The sequence below is a fragment of the Periplaneta americana genome, chromosome 8 (genome assembly GCF_040183065.1).
Source record: "Periplaneta americana isolate PAMFEO1 chromosome 8, P.americana_PAMFEO1_priV1, whole genome shotgun sequence".
NCBI classification, from domain to species: domain Eukaryota; kingdom Metazoa; phylum Arthropoda; class Insecta; order Blattodea; family Blattidae; genus Periplaneta; species Periplaneta americana.
In genome coordinates this window covers 137,083,643-137,106,221 of record NC_091124.1, presented here as the reverse complement: position 1 = coordinate 137,106,221, position 22,579 = coordinate 137,083,643, and the positions used below count along the sequence as shown (strand labels likewise).

At 34.6% G+C, this 22,579-nt stretch overlaps 1 protein-coding gene across 1 annotated transcript in view; it reads left to right on the top strand.

The window, feature by feature from the left end:
- LOC138705087 (uncharacterized) overlaps nucleotides 1-21,923 on the top strand; it is a 120,615-nt gene extending 98,692 nt beyond the window's left edge. Inside the window, exon 3 of the mRNA XM_069833704.1 lies at nucleotides 20,295-21,923. Within this exon, the coding sequence (XP_069689805.1) occupies nucleotides 20,295-20,573 (279 nt within the window). The 3' untranslated portion in view covers nucleotides 20,574-21,923. The remainder of the gene's footprint in view (nucleotides 1-20,294) is intronic.
- The last annotated feature ends 656 nt before the right edge of the window (nucleotides 21,924-22,579 follow it).

Below are 22,579 nucleotides of genomic sequence, written 5' to 3'. Positions count from 1 at the left end.
CGTTCCGTAAAAAATTTATCAACTTCCAGATAGGTCAGGTGAAATTATATGTGAAGCCGGTAGTTCTTGTGATATTAGTAAACATGAATCAAATAAAAGTGCGGAAAGAGAGAGTGATTATCCCAGTTCTTATTCTAGCAGATCTATGGATACAGCGCTAGAAATCACCAATATTGAGGAATTAAACAAGAGTTTGATGTCAATAGAATCCCCTATCAAGAAAAGAAAACTACAACGAAAACGATACCCCCGTGAAAAGTAAAAAAAAAAATAAAAGGCTTCCAAGCAAGTAAAGTTTTTCATGTAGAAGATGCATCGTCATCCCTTCAAAAGTCGCCATATTTTATTTTTGACGGAATGGAAAGAAAATGTACAACCTGAAAATTACATAGTTAGGCCTATTGCAGATTTTTCTGAAAATTATTAATTTGTAGTACAAGATTGAGTACAAGGTGTGCATTGGAAAAAAATGCCAAGACACAATACATCCTTTCGTAGTATATTTCAAAGAAGATAGAGAAATTCGTCACAAAAATATCGTCGCTTAAGAAACAATACCGCGTAACTGACATTTTTGGCCAAAACTGTTTTTTTGCACAGATGGTACCTCCACTGTCATCTGCATGCATTGACAAGCGCGGAAATTTGATTGCAAGAATGGCCTGCGTGCAAAGGAGGGGGGTACAATACCGCGTATCTGAAGTCAAGAGAAGTCTGTAGGAAGTACCGCGTATCTGACAACAGATAGGCTGTTATGTCTACTCCCTGCGCGCCATCAGTACGGAAGCTGGTTCTCGTTACTGCCTTGAAAAATTGTGTCAACAGTGTGTGATATTGTGAGAAGATTAAAGAAGTGTTCAGTTTCAAATATTTAAAAGGTAAATATAATAGAATTATTTCACTAATGTCAATTGACTGTTAGTTGAGCTGAATTCCCGCAGAATCTTACTGCAAGTTCATTCACTGAAATATAGTACATTTATTATTTTATTATTATATAGGCCTACAGATACAAGAAAAGAAATGGATAATGACTAAGACTACAGTCAGTTTAGCGAGAACGAAATCCTATCAGTGCTATGTTCTGCATTCAAGACGGGAGAAACTTCTGTGAACATTAACGAAGGTATGGCATAAGAAATATCACAGTTATTAAACGTTTATTTTTCTTCAGTTACGGAATCATAACAGAAAACTTAATTCAAGTACTTAATATAAATAATCACGAATAATTTGCGCTACATTCAGTGGTGCTGAGCTTGGTTCCTTCCATTTCCTCCGATAGGAGGAAGATCTAAATTGATGATAATATTACTACACATGTTTTAAGCCATTTATATCACATTTATAAACACTAGTAATCTCATCTTATTCGTAGGTGCACTGCCTCATAATTCAAATGCAAAAGAAAACCGTTCTTCTGAAAATGGGCTGCTGCAGATCAGGGATTATCCGTCCAGTGTTATCAGTAAGGTTATGATCGTATTATGCAGTCTGGTATGATTTAAAGCAATAATATTAAAATAATACCGCTATAAATAGCATAGGACAGAAATTGAAGACAATACCCCATCAACGAAGGATCTACACCAAATTTCGGATGCGTCATCAGATGTAGACGACCCCGAAGAATTCGTGATTGCTACTTATTCTACATCTTTACATTCATCAGAAAAAGGTAAAGAGAAGAATCTACAAGCGTTTCATGGAAATTTGACAGAAAAGAAAAAGAAGTTCAAAGCCACAAAAGGGTAAGTGGAAGAAAATGAAAAATAGAAAGCTTATAATGGAAGAGGAAGCTTATCTTAGCTACAAGAGATCGAAAGATGGCAAAGTGACACATGATACGGAAAGAGATGCAAGGAATTTGGAGCCAGAGTGTAGTTATAAAATGTGCCAAAATTCGAAAGTAAGGGGCTGTAATTTAATTTCTAATGAAAGAAGACACATCTTTCAGGCATTCTGGAAAACTATGACTTGGGAACAGAGGACCGTTTACGTATCATATCTTGTGGATTTCACTCCTACGAAAAGACCTGGCAGTACAAATTCTGAATCGAGAAGAAAGAGAACATTTGTCTATAACCTGAAAGTTGATGAGAAAAAAATTCAGGTTTGCAAAAAGATGTTTCTGTGTACTTTGGGAATTAAAGAATGAACTGTGCGATATTGGTTAGCTAATAGTACTGGTGGCGTCCCTTCAGTAAAAAAAAAAAGTCATGTTCTCATGCAAAAGCACAGAAAAAAAATAGCATTAGCAGCCTGGCTAAATTACCGTCATTTTATTGTATATAGAACCGATTGTGCCATAGTTTTATGATAGTATTCCACACAAGGGTTTCTCAAGGATTACTTTTTGCGATTTCAGCATAGGCCTATAATTATTTCCTTATTGTGTTTAACGAATATTGTACCTGAAAAATTATCATTATTATATTTTTATATGATTTTCTTTTCATTATTCACAAGTCAGTCAATAATAATAATAATAATAATAATAATAATAATAATAATAATAATTATTATTATTATTATTATTATTATTTATTATAAAATTATAATTGTCAGCAACGTTTTAGTAACAATTCTACTTATCTATTCAAATACGTAGTGTGAAAATAATAATAATAATAATTATAATAATAATAATAATAATAATAATAATAATAATATTCATTATTTTTATAAAATTATACTTGTCAGCAACGTTTTAGTAACAATTCCACTTATCTATTCAAATACGTAGTGTGAAAATAAAGTACCTGGTATTAGATTATCATTATTATTGTTGTTGTTATTATTATTATTATTATTATTATTATTATTATTATTATTATTATTATTATTACTATTATTATAAAAATAAACATTGAACTGTGTCTTCTTTTTCCTTTCCCATAGTTTCAGCATTTGACTGACTAAGAATGCAGCAATCATTGTCTGGAACGTAATCTAGTGCTGATCCAAGCTACAGCCTACCGACCTTGACCTCAAGTCAGATGGTAGGACAACAATTCAGATAACACATTGACATATACAACAGCACGAATAATATTTCCAGAAGGCAGTTTTCACGCAAAGAAAACGCTTGTCAGCATGTGTCCTGAAGCTGCTAAAGTTGTCTCACAATACCGCGTAACCAACAAAATGTAGTCAACGGCAGAGTTCCAATACCGCGTAAGTGACATGGCCAAATGTCTACGGCCATGATCATCAATTTTCACTTAGTTACAAATTAGTTAAGCTATTTCATAGCCATACACCACTTTTCAAGACTATTGCGTTATTTTTATGGTTTTTATTCGGTTTTTTCCTTCTCCTGTAAAATTTACATTTTGTCAGTTACGCGGTATTGGTTCTTAAGCGACGATATAGTCGTCATCTTAGAAAGCATGAAACATGACACCGATTCCTTTCATTGTTTTCAATCCGAAGCAATCAATTTCTTAAAGCAAGAATTCAACGATATGAAAAAAAATCATTTAGGGGAACGGAGGGTTGTACCGCTCAGAGGGCAATCGCGCTCATGCTAATATATCTGCTTGGTTTAAATTTTGAAGAGCTCAGGAGGTGATGCTATTTTGCGGACACTGTACTAGGTGCATAGTAGTTGAACGGTTACCGGTGGAAAGCACATTTAGTTGTTGTAAGCGAGAATATTTTTGTTAGTATTTTGTTATAAGAACACGCATATTTCAAACTGAAGGTATGTGAACAAATATCCTTTTACATTATTAACAATTAATATGTTTATGTAGGGGATAAAGTCAGCTTCACATTGATATATTTATAAACATCTGTAATAAGCTTCTTTCGTCGCTACATGTTAAGAATTTCAATATTGCTACGGAGGGTTGTGGCGCTCAAGTGAGCGGTATTACCCTCCAGCTGAGGTTATTTCCTTGTAGAAAATAGTCCATTTAAGCCTATATTCTCATATTGCTGCAATAAAAGCATTCAATATGTTAAATATCATTATGCTTCCTATTTTAACGACGTGCGATGTCTCTATTTATTCTATTATTAATTAACTTCGTAATTCGACTATTAACAGATGCCGAAAAAAGACAAAGGTGTACAAATAAGGTAGCGTGGACAATGGAGACCATGAAAACAGCTTTTAGAACAGTTTCTTCAGGAACATCAATTTGACAAGCACCTCGGCAATTCAATATCCCTTTCAGCACACTTAAGGACAGAGTAAAGTGGGAAAGCCTTATGGCCCCTCTTTAGGTGCAAAATATGTTTTCAGTGAGGAACAAGAAAATGAAACTCAAGAGTATGTTTTCACGATTTCTAGATTATACTTTGGTATTACAGCTTCTGAACTCAAAAAGATAGTTTTTGAATATGCAGAAAAACATGACATTAAAAAACAACTTTTCCAGAGACAAAAGGGAAGCTGGAAAAGATTGGTTTTAGGGTTTCCTAAGACGGCATCCAAAATTGAGCTTAAGGAAACCTGAAGCAAAAAGCGTTAACCGTATTCTGGCATTTAATATGGATGAAATTCAACGAGTCTATAGCAAACTTGAGTCACTGTTTTCAAAATTCAACTTTCCAGCCAGGAGGATCTACAATGTAGACGAGACGGAGGTCTCAACTGTCCATACTACTTCGCGCATTATTGCATCTAAAGGGACGAAACAAGTTGGCACCATTATCAGCTGGGAGAGGGGCAAGAATATTACGGTCTGTTGTGCAGTTAGTGCTGCAGGAGACTACATTCCCCCGATGTTTATCTTCCCGCGCCAACGAATGTCACCTCAGCTACAGTGTGATGGACCTACAGGAGCACTGTACAAGTGCTCTAAAAATGGGTGGATGACGTCTGAACTTTTCACTGTCTGGTTAGAACACTTTGCAAAGGAAACTAGTGCTTCCATCGATAACCATTTTCTCCTTATATTATATATATATATTATCTCCTACAGATTGCAGCCCCTTGACCTCACCTTCTGTGGACCATTAAAATCAACGTTCAACAAAGAATGCGAAACTTTCTTGAAGACTCATGCAGCTGAAAAAATCACTCCATACGACATTGCAAAGCTTTTCAATCAAGCATATGGTAGAGTTTCTTCTGTGGAAAAAGCGACCAATGGATTCAAAAGAAATGGCATTTGGCCCTTGAACCGAAATGTTTACTCAGATGAAGATTTTATGGCTGCAATGAATTTGAGCCCACCAGGAGAAGGTTCAGTTCTTTCATTGATTGACGACGATAATCAGATTGAAGGAACAAGTCAGCAACTAGTGTGAAGCCAATATGTCACAAGAATTTACTCACAATATCTTCTATACAGCCGACGACCTCTCAAGAAATTCCATCGCATCCTTCTGCATTAGAAACAAATCAAAATAGAAAATCAATACCAATCACCCAAATATCACCTATTCCTGGCCCCTCAAAAACCACCAGTAAAAGAAGATCCGGCAATACCAAACAGCATTCTGAGATACTTACAGGATCACCGATGAAGGAAAAACTAGAAGTCTTAGAGAAGCGCAGAGCTGACAAACGTAAGACTAAGAAGTCTGAAAAACCAAAATCAACCATTGCTCCTTTATCAAAGATCAGGGCAAAGAAAATTAAAAAACCAAAAAGAAAGTTATAAGAAAGTACGTCAGAAGATGAACTGGATGAAGATGATTTGTGTGACGATGATGAATTAGATGACATTAATCCAAACACACTTCCTCAGGAAGTAGAAGAGATTTGCGCTGTGTGTGAAGAATTCGGTGAAGATGGTGAAGTGTGGTTTCGGTGTATTGTGTGTGCAAACTAGATACACAAGGAATGCAGTGGGGTTGATCCATCACATAATTATAAATGCGATCACTGCACCTAAATACGCGTGAATGTTATTTACTATGTTGAGCGCCATTGCCCTACAGTGTCGGGCAATACCGCTCATTACCCATTTTCATTGTTTTCCTAATAGTTCCCTAAATATAATACTTTCTTAAGTAATACTATTTCAGATGTAAAGAAATCTAGTTCATGTCTGCTTTTTGTGAATAAAGTATTATGATTGACCATTGTTTTGAAAAGAAATAATGTTTTTCCTTAGGTGAGCGCCAATACCCTTCCTTCCCTACTTCTCCGATGGATCAAGTTAACAATACAAAAACAAAAAGAATTTTAAAAATAATTGCTTACATGAACACGATTATGGAATAAGTGCTGAATAACACTTCTTTGCAACGTCGCATGGTAAAAGTCCATGTGGTGGCATTGGAGGAACTGTTAAAAGACTTGCAACGAGAGCAGCCTATACAAGATCCTATAAAACAACATCAAGAAAAAAAACTGTTTGATTGGTCACAAAAAACATTTCTAAAGTGTCATTTATATTTTGTCCATTGAATAAGCACAAAAACCACACTGAAAATTTGCAGGCCAGATACCACAATCTAAAACCAATAACTGGTACATTAAAATTACTTTCTTTCATTCCGTTGTCAAAAACTGAAGATTTAGGCCTAGTAAGTCAATTTTCTTTCAAGAAAGAAGGTAAGCGAATGAAAATTTAAAGTGTAGTGCGAATGAAAACAAGCGTTTAAAAAGCATAATGTACAAATATTTGAGGATATCATAATAATTAAATTAGCAGTGTTTTCTCGAGTGACTTGATCCCTACTGTGTAATCTTGCAACGTTCAGTCGATCATCCAGCGCCGATAAACCTCCCAGCGCGCTTCTACGCTTCCCGTCCACTGCTGCTGCACCGACCGCTACACATTGCGTCGTAAGTAATTAAATTCCATTGAACTATTGGAGATCCCATTGTGATTTTTTCTGGAATTATTAAGAATACTTCAGTGCACCTAGTAGGCATTTTTTTTTTTAGGTTTTTAATACGGCTATTTCACATTGATATCTAACTTTTAAAAATTGAATCATAAGAAAATATTTGTAATAATTATATTAAAATTAGTTAGTAAATATTTAACAAAAGACAGTACTTTAAGCTTTTAATTGCATTTTTTTTTTAATTTTAACATAAATATCCTCGGAAATATGACGCTTTAAATTTTGGATTGTGCGACATTTTTAACGAATTTTAACATGCAATACTTTAAAAACATGTGGACTTAGGAGGAAATAAAAGTACACTTGTTGGTTTATTAGACCCATAGAGTTGGTAAAAATATATAAACGCAATCAGAAATATGAAGGTCAAAATTTGTATAATTTTGTGCGATTTGACGTGGAATGACTCATTTATGCCAAAATTGTAATAAAAGTTTTGAAATAACACCTAAATGACGTTATTTGGACCTTTAGCTACAGGTTTTACAACATTCAGTGTCAACAGTTTTACAAGTTTGGTATATAATATTATGATTCTTCATTGTTATACAGTGGCTCCAAAATCCGTGACAGGGATCCAAATTCCGTGATAGTGGTTTCCTAATTCCGTGAGTGATATCCTAATTCCGTGATATTAAAATAATCCTCATTAACTGCTCAGAAAACAAACGTGTATTTGGAAAAACACATTAAAGTCATGGCATATTGTTTTAATATGGATTAAGCAAGAAATTACAACATAGAAAAAAGCCCAAATTTCATAGAAAATACTTGTGTAACTACAGGAATATATATTACATATTAATATTTTATAAACAAAATAAACTGAAAGTTAAATTCAATACAAAATTAAATTTGAATAAATTGAATTATAACAACAATTATTTCTCATTATTTATATTCCTAACAACAGCAGTAATTAAGTTAAATATATGCCTATTATTTTATTATAATTTTATTATAATTAATGTTTTCTGTAACTTAATTCTATTATTATTTCCACGAACCATTTTCTTTCATATTTAGCGTTGGCATCACTGGTCGAGTGAGCCAGGAAGGAGAAATATGAAAATAAATCCGAAAATGGGAAAGCTCCTGGAGCATTGTTATTGTCTCATAATGTTTAAATAATCGTACACATTGATTCAGCTGACTAAAATCCACAGTAATATATCATTTTTATAATTCTATATTAATTCTCACCTCAAATATAAAATGTTTCTTCAGGAGCGGTCACAAGAGAAAGAAAAACTTACTGGTCAACCACCTTTCACTGAACAAAAGCTTCTGCAGTCGACTGCTTCTATTCAAAAGGCGAGTAGTCAATAAAATTGAAAAGAAGACATCTCCTGGCATCTGTTATATATTTCAAAACTTAAAAGTCAGAGACCACAACTCAATGGTAGTAAATTGAAATTTTATCACGGGATTAGGGGTATCACGGAATTAGGCACCTTTACCCTACTCTATATTTACTTAGTGGCTTTTTAAGGAACCCGGAGGTTCATTGCCGCCGTCACTTAAGCCCGCCATTGGTCCCTATCCTGAGAAAGATTAATCCAGTCTCTACCATTATATCCCACCTCCCTCAAATCCATTTTAATATTATCTTCCCATCTACGTCTCGGCCTCCCCAAAGATCTTTTTCCCTCCGGCCTCCTAACTACCACTCTATATGCATTCCTGGATTCGCCCATACGTGCTACATGCTCTGCCCATCTCAAACGTCTGGATTTAATGTTCCTAATTATGTCAGGTGAAGAATACAACGTGTGCAGCTCTGCGTTGTGTAACTTTCTCCATTCTCCTGTAACCTCATCCCTCTTAGCCCCAAATATTTTCCTAAGAACCTTATTCTTAAACATCCTTAATCTCTGTTCCTCTCTGAAAGTGAGAGTCCAAGTTTCACAGCCATACAGAACAACCGGTAATATAACTGTTTTATAAATTCTGACTTTCAGATTTTTTGACAGTAGACTAGATGACAAAAGCTTCTCAACCGAATAATAACAGGCATTTCACATATTTATTCTGCGTTTAATTTCCTCCCGAGTGTCATTTATATTTGTTACTGTTGCTCCAAGATATTTGAGTTTTTCCACCTCTTCGAAGGATAAATCTCCAATTTTTATACAAATATAGGCTAATGCTACTCCCTTAGAAGTTGATAGCTTCATTACCCTGCTAATGTTTCAAAAGTTAGGTCTATTTTAATCTCTAGCATTTTCAACTTTTTTTAAACTTAATAAATAACTCCACCACAGTGAAAAAAGTGCGATATTACTGTTTATATTCGCATCCACTAATAATACATTATTTTACTTGCTAATAAATCTTATTTTAAAATGAAACTGATACCACTCATGCCATGAATTTTGTCTTTTGAAAATGTTGACAAAAATATATTCAGAACACGATGTTTATTTTTTAATTGGTTATTTAATAACGCTCTATCAAATAATGGACTATTTAGTGTCGGTGAAATTGGTGATGGGGAGATGATATTTGGCAAGATAAGACCGAGCATTCGCCATAGATTACCTTACATTTGCTTACAGTTGAGGAAAACTTCAGAAAACACTCAACCAGGTAATCATCCCAAACAGGAATCGACTGAGCTCAACACAGAATCATCAGGCAAATGCGCTACCGCCTAAGTTACATCGGTAACTTTGTTGATGTTTATTATTTGATAGAATATTATCTAAGCTTATATTTACTGAATATTTACCTTAAAATGTCCAATAAACAAAATTTTACATGGTAAAACGTGCTTAAAACATATGCAGTAGGACTAATAAATTTTAACTGTATCAAAATAAGGTTGTGTATATTTTGCTATGCACTTAGTGATTCATTTTACACATAATGTCACAATAGTGTTTCGAAACATTAAATTCAATACTACAAATGATGCGTAGGCCCATATATTATGTTAAAATGAGAATGAACTCATCAATAATTTTAAGTTATTGGGTGAATAACGAACAGTCAAATACCCGCCATTAGTAAAAAATAAAATATAAGTTACTAGTGTATACTTGCGCGTCAAAATGTCGTTTGATTGCTTTATCTTGCAAGTTGTTGCAACCAATCTTCAATTTTAAGTAATTGAGTTTCATTTAGCCGAAAAAAATAAATCGGAGAATGTAAATTTAAGTTCACACAAGACCACACAGACATATTCAATAAGACAACATGCTGCAGACATAGACGGCGATACTTAAAGTATCTCTTTCATTTTCCGCTTCAGCCCCAGCCGTCTGAACGCTAGAGTCTGTTCCAGTTGTGAAGCTTAGAGTTCAATGGAGTTATAGCAGTGAGAGATGGACGCTAGATACTGTGCCTCTAACGACTACGTAAAAGACTCGTAAAGAATCGTAAGGATGTTACCTCTAAGGGCAGTTTCACACACAATGGATTTGTTCATATGGTTTTATTCCGTATATTGTCTGTAGTGAAACAAGGAAATACATGCAAGCTTCGAGACGAGACGGATATTGTACGGTACCGTGTTGCAGCCGTGAACAATCATTATACAATATGGCATCGGGATGTCACCACAGTCTACTGTATACAGTCACGAAGCTTGGGTTGATTTTTTGCCAACGAGTTGCATTTCTCGCGATAGTTGCTAGCCGCTTGGAGCGCTGTGAGTACTAGGAACAATAGACTGTGTCACTGCCATCGTGATCAAAGAGTTTGTAATATATAACTAGAGACACCAACGGCGCTAGTTTCGCGTACAAAATTGAACCGCTGTTCGGCCGCCATTAAAGGGAGTTGATGCTTCGCCGGGAGTGCGAGCAGTTCATGCTTGTTGAGGAGTACGAATAAATATAAGTACACTTGTAGGGAAATAATAAGAAAATGATGAAATACTGCGCCGAAAATGATTGTTCGATCATAGCTACTATTGTAGGATGCTCAGGAGAGCATGCATATCTTAATATTTGGAAGAATGTTCCAAATGCAATTCCTCCTTTGAACGTGTTTACAGAATGTCTGAATACTTCTTGGATAAAGTTTTTCCAGAAACACATTAATCAGGTTTATAAGGTTGGTTTCAACAATGTATGTAAGGGTTAGGTGCCATCATATTACAGTGGATTATAATAGCAGAGTGCATAAGAAAATCCTCAGACTATATCTGTCTAAAACAGTTTTGTTTCACAATAAATGAATTAGGCTAATCATGTAATTTCCGTATTGTACAGTATGTACTTCAAGTTTTTGGTTGTATTAAATGCAAAGAAATTAGTGAAAATATAGCTTATGGCCTGGCTAGGCCTATTATTACCACTACTACTAGATCTACTATGACCACTACTACTAGGCCTACTATTATCACTACCACTAGGTCTATTATTACCACTACTACTAACTACTACTAGGCCTACTAATACCACCAAACTAGGCCTACTATTACCACTACTACTAGGCCTATTATTACCATCACTACTAGGCCTATTATTACCATTACTACTAGGCCTATTATTATCACAAAAACTAGGCCTACTATTGCCACTACTACTAGGCCTACTATTACCACAAAAACTAGGCCTACTACTACCACTACTACTAGACCTATTATTACCATTACTACTAGGCCTACTATTACCACAAAAACTAGGCCTATTATTACCACTACTACTAGGTCTACTATTACCACAAAAACTAGGCCTACTACTACCACTAATACTAGGCCTAATATTACCACTACTACTAGGCCTACTATTACCACTAATACTAGGCCTACTATTGCCACTACTACTAGGTCTACTATTGCCACAAAAACTAGACCTACTATTACCACTATACTACGCCTACTATTACCGCTACTACTACTCCTACTACTACTACTACTACTACTACTACGCCTACTATTACCACGACTACTAGGGCTATTATTACCACTACTACTAGGTCTATTATTAACAGTACTGCTAGATCTATTATACCACTACTACTAGGCCTACTATTACACTACTACTAGGTCTGTTATTACCACTACTACTAGACCTAATATTACCACTACTACTAGGCCTACTAATACTACCAAAACTAGGCCTCCTATTACCATTACTGTTAGGCCTATTTCCACTACTACTAGGCCTATTATTACCACTACTACTAGGTCTATTATTACCACTACTACTAGGCCTACTATTACTACTACTACTAGGCCTACTATTACCACTACTACTAGGTCTACTATTACCACTACTCCTAGGCTTACTATTAGCGCTACTAATTGTATTAAAAAGTCTGTACTGACCTCTAACTTGATGGTCATCAACTACACAATGAATAGATTATTTTATGATAAAATTTATTCTCATTATATTTTAAATCAGTTTCCAGAATTTTTATGATCTCATATTTCACCACTAAATATTTTCTAAGCACCATATACCTTCCTCTTCCTTTGCATGAAAGGACTGAAATATAGATCATTTTAAATATTACAGTAAATATCTATTATTATGTCCTTAAAACAATACTAGTAATACTGAAAATTAATGTTGACATTGGCATTATTCAGTATTTCATATACTTATCCCGAGTGTATATGGGTCATTTAATTTATTTTTTTGAATATCGCCAAAGATGAATCATTGTAATACTTTAATAAATATTGGGCTCCTCTGCCATTCATTTTTATTTCATCATGATTCATCTTTGTAAAAGATGTTTAAAACAGTGTTTCTCACCAGGCTACATCAATGTATTGTGGTAGGGCCTACTGTTTTCGAATTTCGCGCCGAAAACACTCCCTTTAATGGCGGATATTAGCCGATTCAATTTGTGACATTTTTCTTGTCTGCCACTCACAGGTATGTATCTCTAGTAAGTATTACAAACTCTTTGATCGTGATCTAATACAGGCCGTAATGCAGACCATGTGACTCGCTTAACCCGATCACTTAGGGCGGCGTTTCAACCATATAAATTAATTGGAATGCATAAAGAGTAACATATATTTCTCTAAAATGTAGTGTAATTGCATTAATAAAATTTAAAACAATGATTAGGGGACACTTCAGACATAATTCCTTGCGAGTTAAGGTGTAATATTATTTTTGGTGTGAAAATTACGTTGTTCGTATGTGTAATACCTGCCTTTATTTCGATTAAATATTGCGAAATTCTTTTACATTCATTTATGCACGATTCAATCATTTTCAGTTGCACAGCACGAATATTTAGATATGTTGAAATTATGGGTTATGTTTACTGTACCAGTTGTCCCTTTCTGTCTAATGGTAGTGGCCTCCAATGCCCTGCCACTACATATGTATGTTATGTCATATGGATATTATAGGTTATATTTACTATATTTAACTCATATTCCTATATTCACAATTATACATTATAATTAAACATAATGCATGACACCCGGCACATTCTATTTGTCTGTATTTTAATACTACAATTGAAGGGCTTAGAACAAAAAGCAGGTAAGCGACGGAAACCTAGTTTTGAGGAAATTACAGTTAAAGTTCTACATGCAATGAAATATTATACATTAGTTTGGTGAAATTATGCCCATATAGCAGCACTGCACAGTGTGATCACTTACCCGATTTTATCCCTAAGAAACATCCTTTTGGGCTATCACAACACGCACTTACCTCATTTTTTTTAATAATGTCACTTACCTGATTTTTGTTCTAAGCCCCTCAATTGAGTACTGAATTATTGTATTTATCTACTACCTAAGAGACGAAGTAACACAATCGTACGTACACTAATTTAATAGGAGTGGTATGGTAAATTTTCTGTCTACAGTTAAGAAAGGTAGATGTGCTAAATTAAAATCACAATATAAATTCGTTTTTATTGAACCTCAAAATAGCTTCCATTCTAAACTTAAAATGTTGATGCGAACAGATTATATTAACACGTAAAATTCTCTTCACATTAAAACAACACATTTTGTAATTATTTCTGCAACATATTATGCAACAAGAAGTAAATGGAACTTATGGACACATTACACTAAATAAAGCTTAGCAATAATACGCAATAAAGTTAGCTGAGCTCCATACACCGAAATAGAAAACCCGAACATATGTACATTACGGCCTGGTCTAGATCGAAAAGGCATTGACTGTGCCGTATTTCGTTTTGTTGTGAAAAGTTGTGTAAACTGTGAAATGTTCGTTATCGGTTGTAATAACTGTAAATGGCTAAAATACAATAATTTGAATAATAATATGGGACAAGAAGACGTTTGTGGTACTATAAATAATGTAAGAAAAAGAGGTCAGAGTTATCCTTCTTCCGAAAGCTCCAGGAAGGTGAGTTTATAAAATATAATAACTTATATACTTTATGAAAATAATATATAAACCTTATATATTTCACATTTCAATAGTGGAAGGAAGGTGTTAATTAAAATCGAAAGCACAATACATTTTATCGTCTGCTGGGGAAAGGGTCTGTGATGAGGCGATAGTAGCGATCCTAGTGGTGAGTAACTATCTATGTTTGCATATTTAGTAAGTATTGAGTTTCGTGACTATATATTAGACTGTGATGTCACCGTGAAGCTAGTAGCACACGTGATTTCACGTGTGCTTTAAACAGTCGTTTGTTGACCGTCACTCTGTCTACAGTCTTCAGTTTTCCAAGTTTGTCAATAACTGTAAAAAAAAAAACCCCGTAGCTTGTGAAATTGAACTGTTCGTATCTACCGAATAATACCGTACAATTTTTTTTTCAAAAAACTTAACATTGTTCAACGACACGTTAAAAGTGTTAAAATTTCAGCTAATATGCTTGCTATAGGTGAACCCATTGGTAATCCTTCATTCATAATATAGAACAAACACACATACTAAACACTGACAACAACAAACACGCAGAGAAAATAATGTACTGGCATCGATATGTAGATGACATAATAGTCCTATATAATGGAAACAAAAGACAAATAGAAAACCTACATCAGCAACTCAACAAAATACATCCCAAATTAAAGTATACAATAGAAACAGAACATAACCAAGCTATAAATTTCTTTGGCATCACCATAACCAAAACAAATAATAGACATGAATTCAAAATATACAGGAAACCCACCACAACTTCAACATACATACACAATTCATCAAACCATCCCATACAACATAAACATGCAGCTTTCCGTACAGTGACAGACAGATTAATTAACATACAGTACCAATGAACAATGACAACTATACTGAAGAACTAAACACAATAAAATATATAGCACAAGACAATGGATGTACCCTAACATGATAGACACATAAAAAAGGCAAAAAAAAACCGGAACAAACCAACACAAACACCGCATGAAATAAATACATAACATTAACATATCACAATACCAATATATACAAAATTGCAACTTCATTCAGAAAACTAAAATACAAGATAGCATACAAAACAAATAACACAACTCAGAAATATCTAAATAAACACATCAAACATTCAAATAAATATAATTCAACTGGGGTTTACAAACTAAAATGCAATAGTTGCCCACATTTTTACATAGGACAGACAGGAAGAACCTTTCTAACAAGATATAAAGAACACATTGAAGCTATAACCAAACCATACATCACATCAAATTACGCAGAACATATTATGAACAATAATCATGACTACAATAATATAGAAACAGATATGGAAATTCTACATATCACACCAAAAAGTCCACAGTTAAACATCTTAGAACAATACAAATATACAAACATACAATAACACACCCACAACATATACTTAATACACAATTACAGTTCAATACCCACACATTATTCGACATCATGATACATAGCACAAAAACAACCACCCCCACCACAGGATCAACACACCCCACCCCTACAAATGACGAATGCAAATAGCAGTATGCAAGATCAACAGGAACATCAGTAGTTCGTGGGACACTGAAGATGACGCAGAACCGGCGTCGAAACTGACCGTCTGTCTAAGGTACATAACCTTTTTTAAAAATTTTAACACTTTTAACGTGTCGTTAAACAATTTTAAGTTTTTTAAACAATGTGTTAACGTGAACCAGAATCCGTACGAACAAAACCATTGAGTGTGAAAATGCCCTAACGGTCAGGGAAAAGAATTGTAAGGATTAAGACTTACATATCCATTGTTAGCTCCAGCTATGACATGTGATGGAGAAAATTGAAATGTGTAGTGTATGGGAGAGAAGATTTAATTCATAGAACGAATGTAAAATTAATTTTTTACAGTCACAATTCTTAGATATAAATTACAGGGTGACAATTAATTAATGACTAAATTTAAATTTAATATTTTGTGCGTACTAATGTGTTTCTTCTATTGCATTTTAATTCAATACAAAGACCAACTACTGCGAAATTCAGTGGTGTTACATGGAAAGACGGAGTCCACAACAGCGAGCAGCAATAGTGGAATATTATTTTTCTAGCAATTAATCTTCGCTGCTCTAAGAATATTCAGTATTATGTTTGGCGGACGTGCATATTCTTTCGAGTTATGGAAAATAATTTTTTCGATATATGTATCCCACAGCAGTGAAGTGTAACTTGTGCTAAATGGACGGGTAAACGGAGATCTGTAAGCTGCGCTATGAAGAAACCAGTGAAAGAGTGAGGACTTCAATCACAAGGAGTCCAATGAAACTTACAAGAAAATTATCGCAAGACGTTGATGTCAATAAAGAAGCAGTGCGCAAAATACAGTGAAAAGATGTAACCTTGTCTATATATATATATATATATATATATATATATATATATATATATATAATTTGAACTGGTAATGGAAATTACGGGAAAACTGCTGAATGGATTTTAATAAATGGCCCCTCATTCTGAAGCTTGGAACCCAAAGTTTTTTTCAGAAAAATAGTAGTTTTGAGTGAAATGTCAATTTTTCAAAATAATTTTCCTAATTTCTAAAATCCATCTGTCGTCACTAACTAATTGCATTTCAGAATGAAACAAAACACACACTACAGTAAACGATATTACACGAATGCCATGATCTGCAAGAATGCTGACATATTTAGAGCTCAAATTAAATTGGTTATTAAAAATTTCAAGACTTACTAAAATTAATTTACAGGTCTGATTCTGTGGTGAGTAATTTTCTGAGTACAGCTGTGTATTGGATATTAAAAACTACAAAACTTCAGGTGATTTGATGGCATTATTACCATTAGAAATGAAATATTATTATAGTTAATGCCATGGTGTGACAATTTTCATTAATTATACTATTAATGCTATATTGATGATATGAAAGTGAAACGTTTTGGGGTTATATAAGTAGATATAGATATAGAGAATATCTTAAATTAGATCTTGATTTATATAATTTACTGAGTGGCGTCTATATAGTATATGATATTGAAAACTATAAAACTTACGTAAGATAATAATATTGTTATTAGAAATAAAATATTTTTGTAGTTATTAATCAAGTGGGGTTGGGTCTTTTTCATATATTTAATGGCGGTGTGGTGTCGATTTATATGCGTGATTCTCTTCAGAATTGGCTCGAGAGAGCGCAAAAATTAGAGTTCCTAAGGAAAGACCAAAAGGTATTACTTACTGATAAAATATGAAGTCTACAAGATTTTGTAGTCTCCCGATCATTTCAGCAAGATCTCTTAGCAGGATAAAATGGTTTTACCCTCTACATTTTAATTTATTTTTTTTTTATTTTAGCAGGTTATTTTACGACTCTTTATCAACATCTAAGGTTATTTAGCGTCTGAAGGAGATGAAGGTGATAATGCCGGTGAAATGAGACCGGGATCCAGCACCTAAAGTTACCCAGCATTTGCTCATATTGGGTTGAGGGAAAATCCTCAATCAGGTAACTTGCTCCGACCGGGAATCGAACCCGGGCCACCTGGTTTCGCGGCCAGACGCGCTAACGTTACTCCACAGGTGTGTACCTCTACATTTCAAGGTAGTTTACGAAACATGCAGCAGCTATACCAAGATGCTATGTCTATTGTTTGAAAGCATAGCAAACCTGACATTTTTTTTTTTTTTTAACTTTCACCTACAATCCGCAATGATCTGAAATGGCTACTGTTTTACTTCCACATGAAAAATCGACTGATCGTCCTCACATTGTTACTTGCGTTTTCGCGTTCAAACTAAAAAACTGAAGGTGTATAAGTTTAAGAAAAGTATTTGGCATAAAAAACCATTCAGAGGGAGTATGTTTCATTATCATGGAAGCAAATAACTTTCAGATGTCTGATATTCTTCATTGAAAAAAAATCTTTAAAATGTTTATTTGAACGTCTAATGAACTTAGTTTGCAGCATTTGCTGCACAAGCCACTGTTTCCTTATAAACTTCAGGTATCCATAGGTTGAAACTAGCAAATCTACTTGTAGAACGGGTCTCATAGTATCTGATGAAGTGTACTTCCACTTCTCCGGGTACGTGAATGAACAAAATGTGGGAATATGGATTGGAATAAACCCATATTATGTAATTAATGAATGTCTTATACACAGTGCAAAAGTTAGTGAACTTTCTTTGAGCAGCGATGACTAAATAATTTGTTAGTAAAATGAAATTCCACTATTCTGCTCGTTGTTGTGCACTCTACATTCCCATGTTGCAACACTAAATTTTGCAGTGGTTGATCTTTAGAAGAATATAACAAAATTAATACACAACTGTACAACTTGGCAACGGATCATATTTTAAATGAGTTGTCGGAGCACACGATAAGTGACCAATATGGATATAGTTTACAAGAACAGTTGCCTAAACTCAGTGTATTAGACTTTGCAGACGACACAGTTTTAATTGCAAAAAAAACTTAAATTAGTGCTTTAGCCCTATTTACTATGGCAAGAAATAAATTTCAGGAAATTGGCTTAAATTTAAATGTTCAAAAAACTAAGGTACTAAACATTTGTAACAAAAGTACACTTGGAGCCTGACTTCAATACTGAGTCGATAAACGAGAATGAAAACATTAAATATTTAGGAATTACTTACAATGATGAAATAATTTTAGATACAAATTCGATAATGAAAATTTTTCAATAACGATTAAAGAGATTAGTTTCTTCCCCTTTACTTCGAGCAGATCAAAAATTAAACATATTTAATTATTCAATATGGCCCTCACTTATTTATTTAATGCAATCGACGCCCTTGGATAAGATGCCTAAAGTATTTTTAAAGGATACTGATATGCTCCTGAAATCTTCTTTGAAACAAATTTTAGATCTGCCGCATGAAATACCAGATAACATGATATATAGTTCCCCTAAAGTTAAAGGCTTGGGATTATTTCGAGCCACGTGGGAAGCTTACATTCAACGGTATAATAACTGCCTTACATTGCAAACCATCAATAACTGTCATGTTAATGCATCAAGAAATCTAGAAGCCGAGGCTAATAACTGTCTTAATAAATTGGGCATAAAAAGAGAACAATTGCTTGCAGTGACTAAAGAAATAACTAGTACAACGCTTAGAAATATATTACGAGATGAGGAATACAAAAAATGGTGCACACTCAAGCAGAAAGGCAGAGATGTGGCATTATTTGAGGAATACACGCCAGATAACCGTTGTATAAAAACAAGGGATGGAAGGAGGCAATTAAAATGATAGGACAAGTATCGAACGTGCGTGCCATGCCAGGTCGTTCTCAGGATGGCTCCCAGTGCAGACATTGCGCTGAGATAGAAACCTTACCCCATATCCTGGGATTCTGCCAACATGGAACTCTCATCCGGAATACTAGACACCATGCAATACGAGAACTTATGGCTAAAAGTCTTCCTTCCTTCTACGAGATTCACCAAGAAATCCACTGCCTTGCAAAAGATGGAAGTTCTCTGCGAGTTGACATCATTGCTATTGATAGAAGAAATGACAGAGCAATTATCATCGAGCCCACCGTGCGCTTTGAAACTGCAGTTGAACAACCTGTAGCAGTAGGCTACATGAAGAAAAGAAGACCATCTATGACCCTACAATTCAATACTTTAGAGATTATTATCATACACAAGGACAGATTGAAGTATTTGGCCTATTGTTCGGAGCAAGGGGAACAATTCCAAAATTCTCAGTTGAATGTTTTAAGTCTTTTGGAATTCCTTTAAATATTTTGAAAATTATTCCTATAGACGTAATGAAATATTCTGTTCAGATTTTACGTAAACACCTGTACACCAAAATTTCTTTATATTCTATTTGATTACTAATAATTATTGAATAAATGTAGCTTCCATTTGGAAATAAAAATCGTAAATAGTGATAACGCAAATGTTTATTTTTATTTTATTTGTTTAGTATGCTGTGTTTTTGGCAACCCTTACTAAAGGGCAGCTACCCTTGTGGGATTTATATATTGAATTAATTTATTACAACCCTGTAAAATACATGTTTTCGGTGTGGTTCTCATAATAGACTACAACAAATTTAGGAACGTAATTGCATCCCAAAATTGTGTTTCAGGATGCGACGGCGACAGCCAACCGCGCGGAGACAGGGACCAGCCTGCCTTTGAGTCCCACGCCCCCACCACCCTTCGACCAACATCAGGCGTACAAGTTCATGGAGGTAGCGCCGCGGGACTGCACACCGCCTCCCAGCTATGATGAGGCATTGCTTGCCATGGCAAACTTGCCAACCATCCCACCGGGGCTCATGCCGCGCCATTATTCTCCCTTCGCAACACCTCCACGCCCGCCATCGCCTCACCCGCCTGCACCGCCTGTGGATGAAGTGTCGTAAATATGCGCCACTAGTGATGAAAAGGCAATTTAATTTTTCGTTGAGGTGAAGCTTGGGAAACTGGAGCAATGGAGGAATGAAAATACCAGGAGAAACTCAGTATTCGGACAGAAAAGAATTCGCAAGGATTACTCGAGCTATCGACGGTAAATGAAGTCCCATTACACTCGGTTTAAAACAACTGCTTCGGAATTGGTATTTCATGGAGGTATTTTTATATCGTTGAAACTCCAGGAGGGAAATCCAGCAATTCTGAAGATTACTTTTCCAGAGAAATGTTCGCCTTACGATATCAATAAGAAAGAAGACACAGTGAAATAGTTTTCTCCTACTTTGTGAGTACTGATACAGGTGACTAGAAATGACGAAGAATCTCTGGGGAATTGTGGGAGAGAAACAGGATTGCATCGATAAAACTTGCTCTATTCTGTTTTCGTCCACAATTATTCCGGTTGAATTCTTTCAGATTTTTACACGGATATTCGGCGTGGAAATCCGATGAAGTACCAGTTTTTTTTAGCGGTGGAAGATATATTGTCAGTACCTCTTGAGTCTCATAAACTATGAATTTGCCGATTACTGTACGGTACAATATTTTTAACTTAAAAAAAAGAGGTAACGATTATTTATCTAAATCTCAGCAGGCAACATTCATTACTTTTAATAACAGTACCGCTGTGATGAACGATTAGAAATGTAACTTGGTGCTGAATGATTTTACTTGTCAAGCACAGTTTTAATTTTAGTGTGATTCAAGACAATACGAAGAAGTTTGAATCCGCGCAGAGTCAGTCCCTGAAATGCTCTGAAGTATAATAACCAGAGTTGGATGCTGATAAGTATTGCATTCTAATGTACTGATCGTTCGGAAACAGACACAATCGCACGAAATATCTCCTCGAAATCTGAACTGAAGTGTTCTTGTAATAACTATTCTGTTCAAGATTATTGCATTAGATATATACTATCGCTTAAGTTTCTAGAACGGAATCTACACTTCTTTATATTCGATTTATCTCATCTTCACTATTGTAATCTCAAGGGACGCATGTGATAATCACTTCTCGACTATTAGAAATTATAATTTCCTATACATTTAAGATCTACAGATATCACATTGTTAATTAAAAAGGTTTTTGCCGGTTCATATTTTCAACTAATTATTTTGAAAACGTTTGCAATTTTCACCATCTTCTAAGTTGGGAATTGTTTTACATCTTCATAAAATATATAGACCTAAACCTTACATGTATATTTTAATGATTTGAGAATATTCGCTCGACACTGGGCGCTTTTTCCAATTTTTCAGCTTGTTTTACATCTTCATAAAATATATAGACCTAAACCTTACATGTATATTTTAATGATTTGAGAATATTCGCTCGACGCTGGGCGCTTTTTCCAATTTTTCAGCTTTGGACGCATTTATCCCAGGCGATTTTATCCTGATACGATTGTACACTGTCTCCGAAAGAACCACATCAATATAAAACAAGATTTCATACTCGTGGGCCTTCCAAAGCAACTAGAGGTTTGGGAATACATGAGAGGACTAAAAGAATCCTTTATAAACAATGAATATTTTTGTCCACAAAACAGTTGTTGCATCAATTTTCTTGAAACTTGAGCCATTAAATCATATATAGCCATTGTCAATAGGTTATATAAACAGAAAAGAACTGACTAATTGATTATTTTTGCTCAAGAAAATTATTACATAAAGCAATGTTACAAAAAACCATTTACGGGATAACTTATGCAGCTACCACAGCCTACATTACTACTGGGAACATATTTACTTCTTGTACAACTTATAGTCAGGAACAGTTTACTGATTACATTGCTAATGATGCCACAAATACTACTACTACCAGTATTCATTATTTGGTCTTTTTATAAAAGGATCATCAACAAATAGCCAGCAAAACTAATAGTAAAACAAAAGAAGATGGTTTCGAGAAAGACATTTATGGTGGGAATATCATAATTAAGTACTTTCATGACAA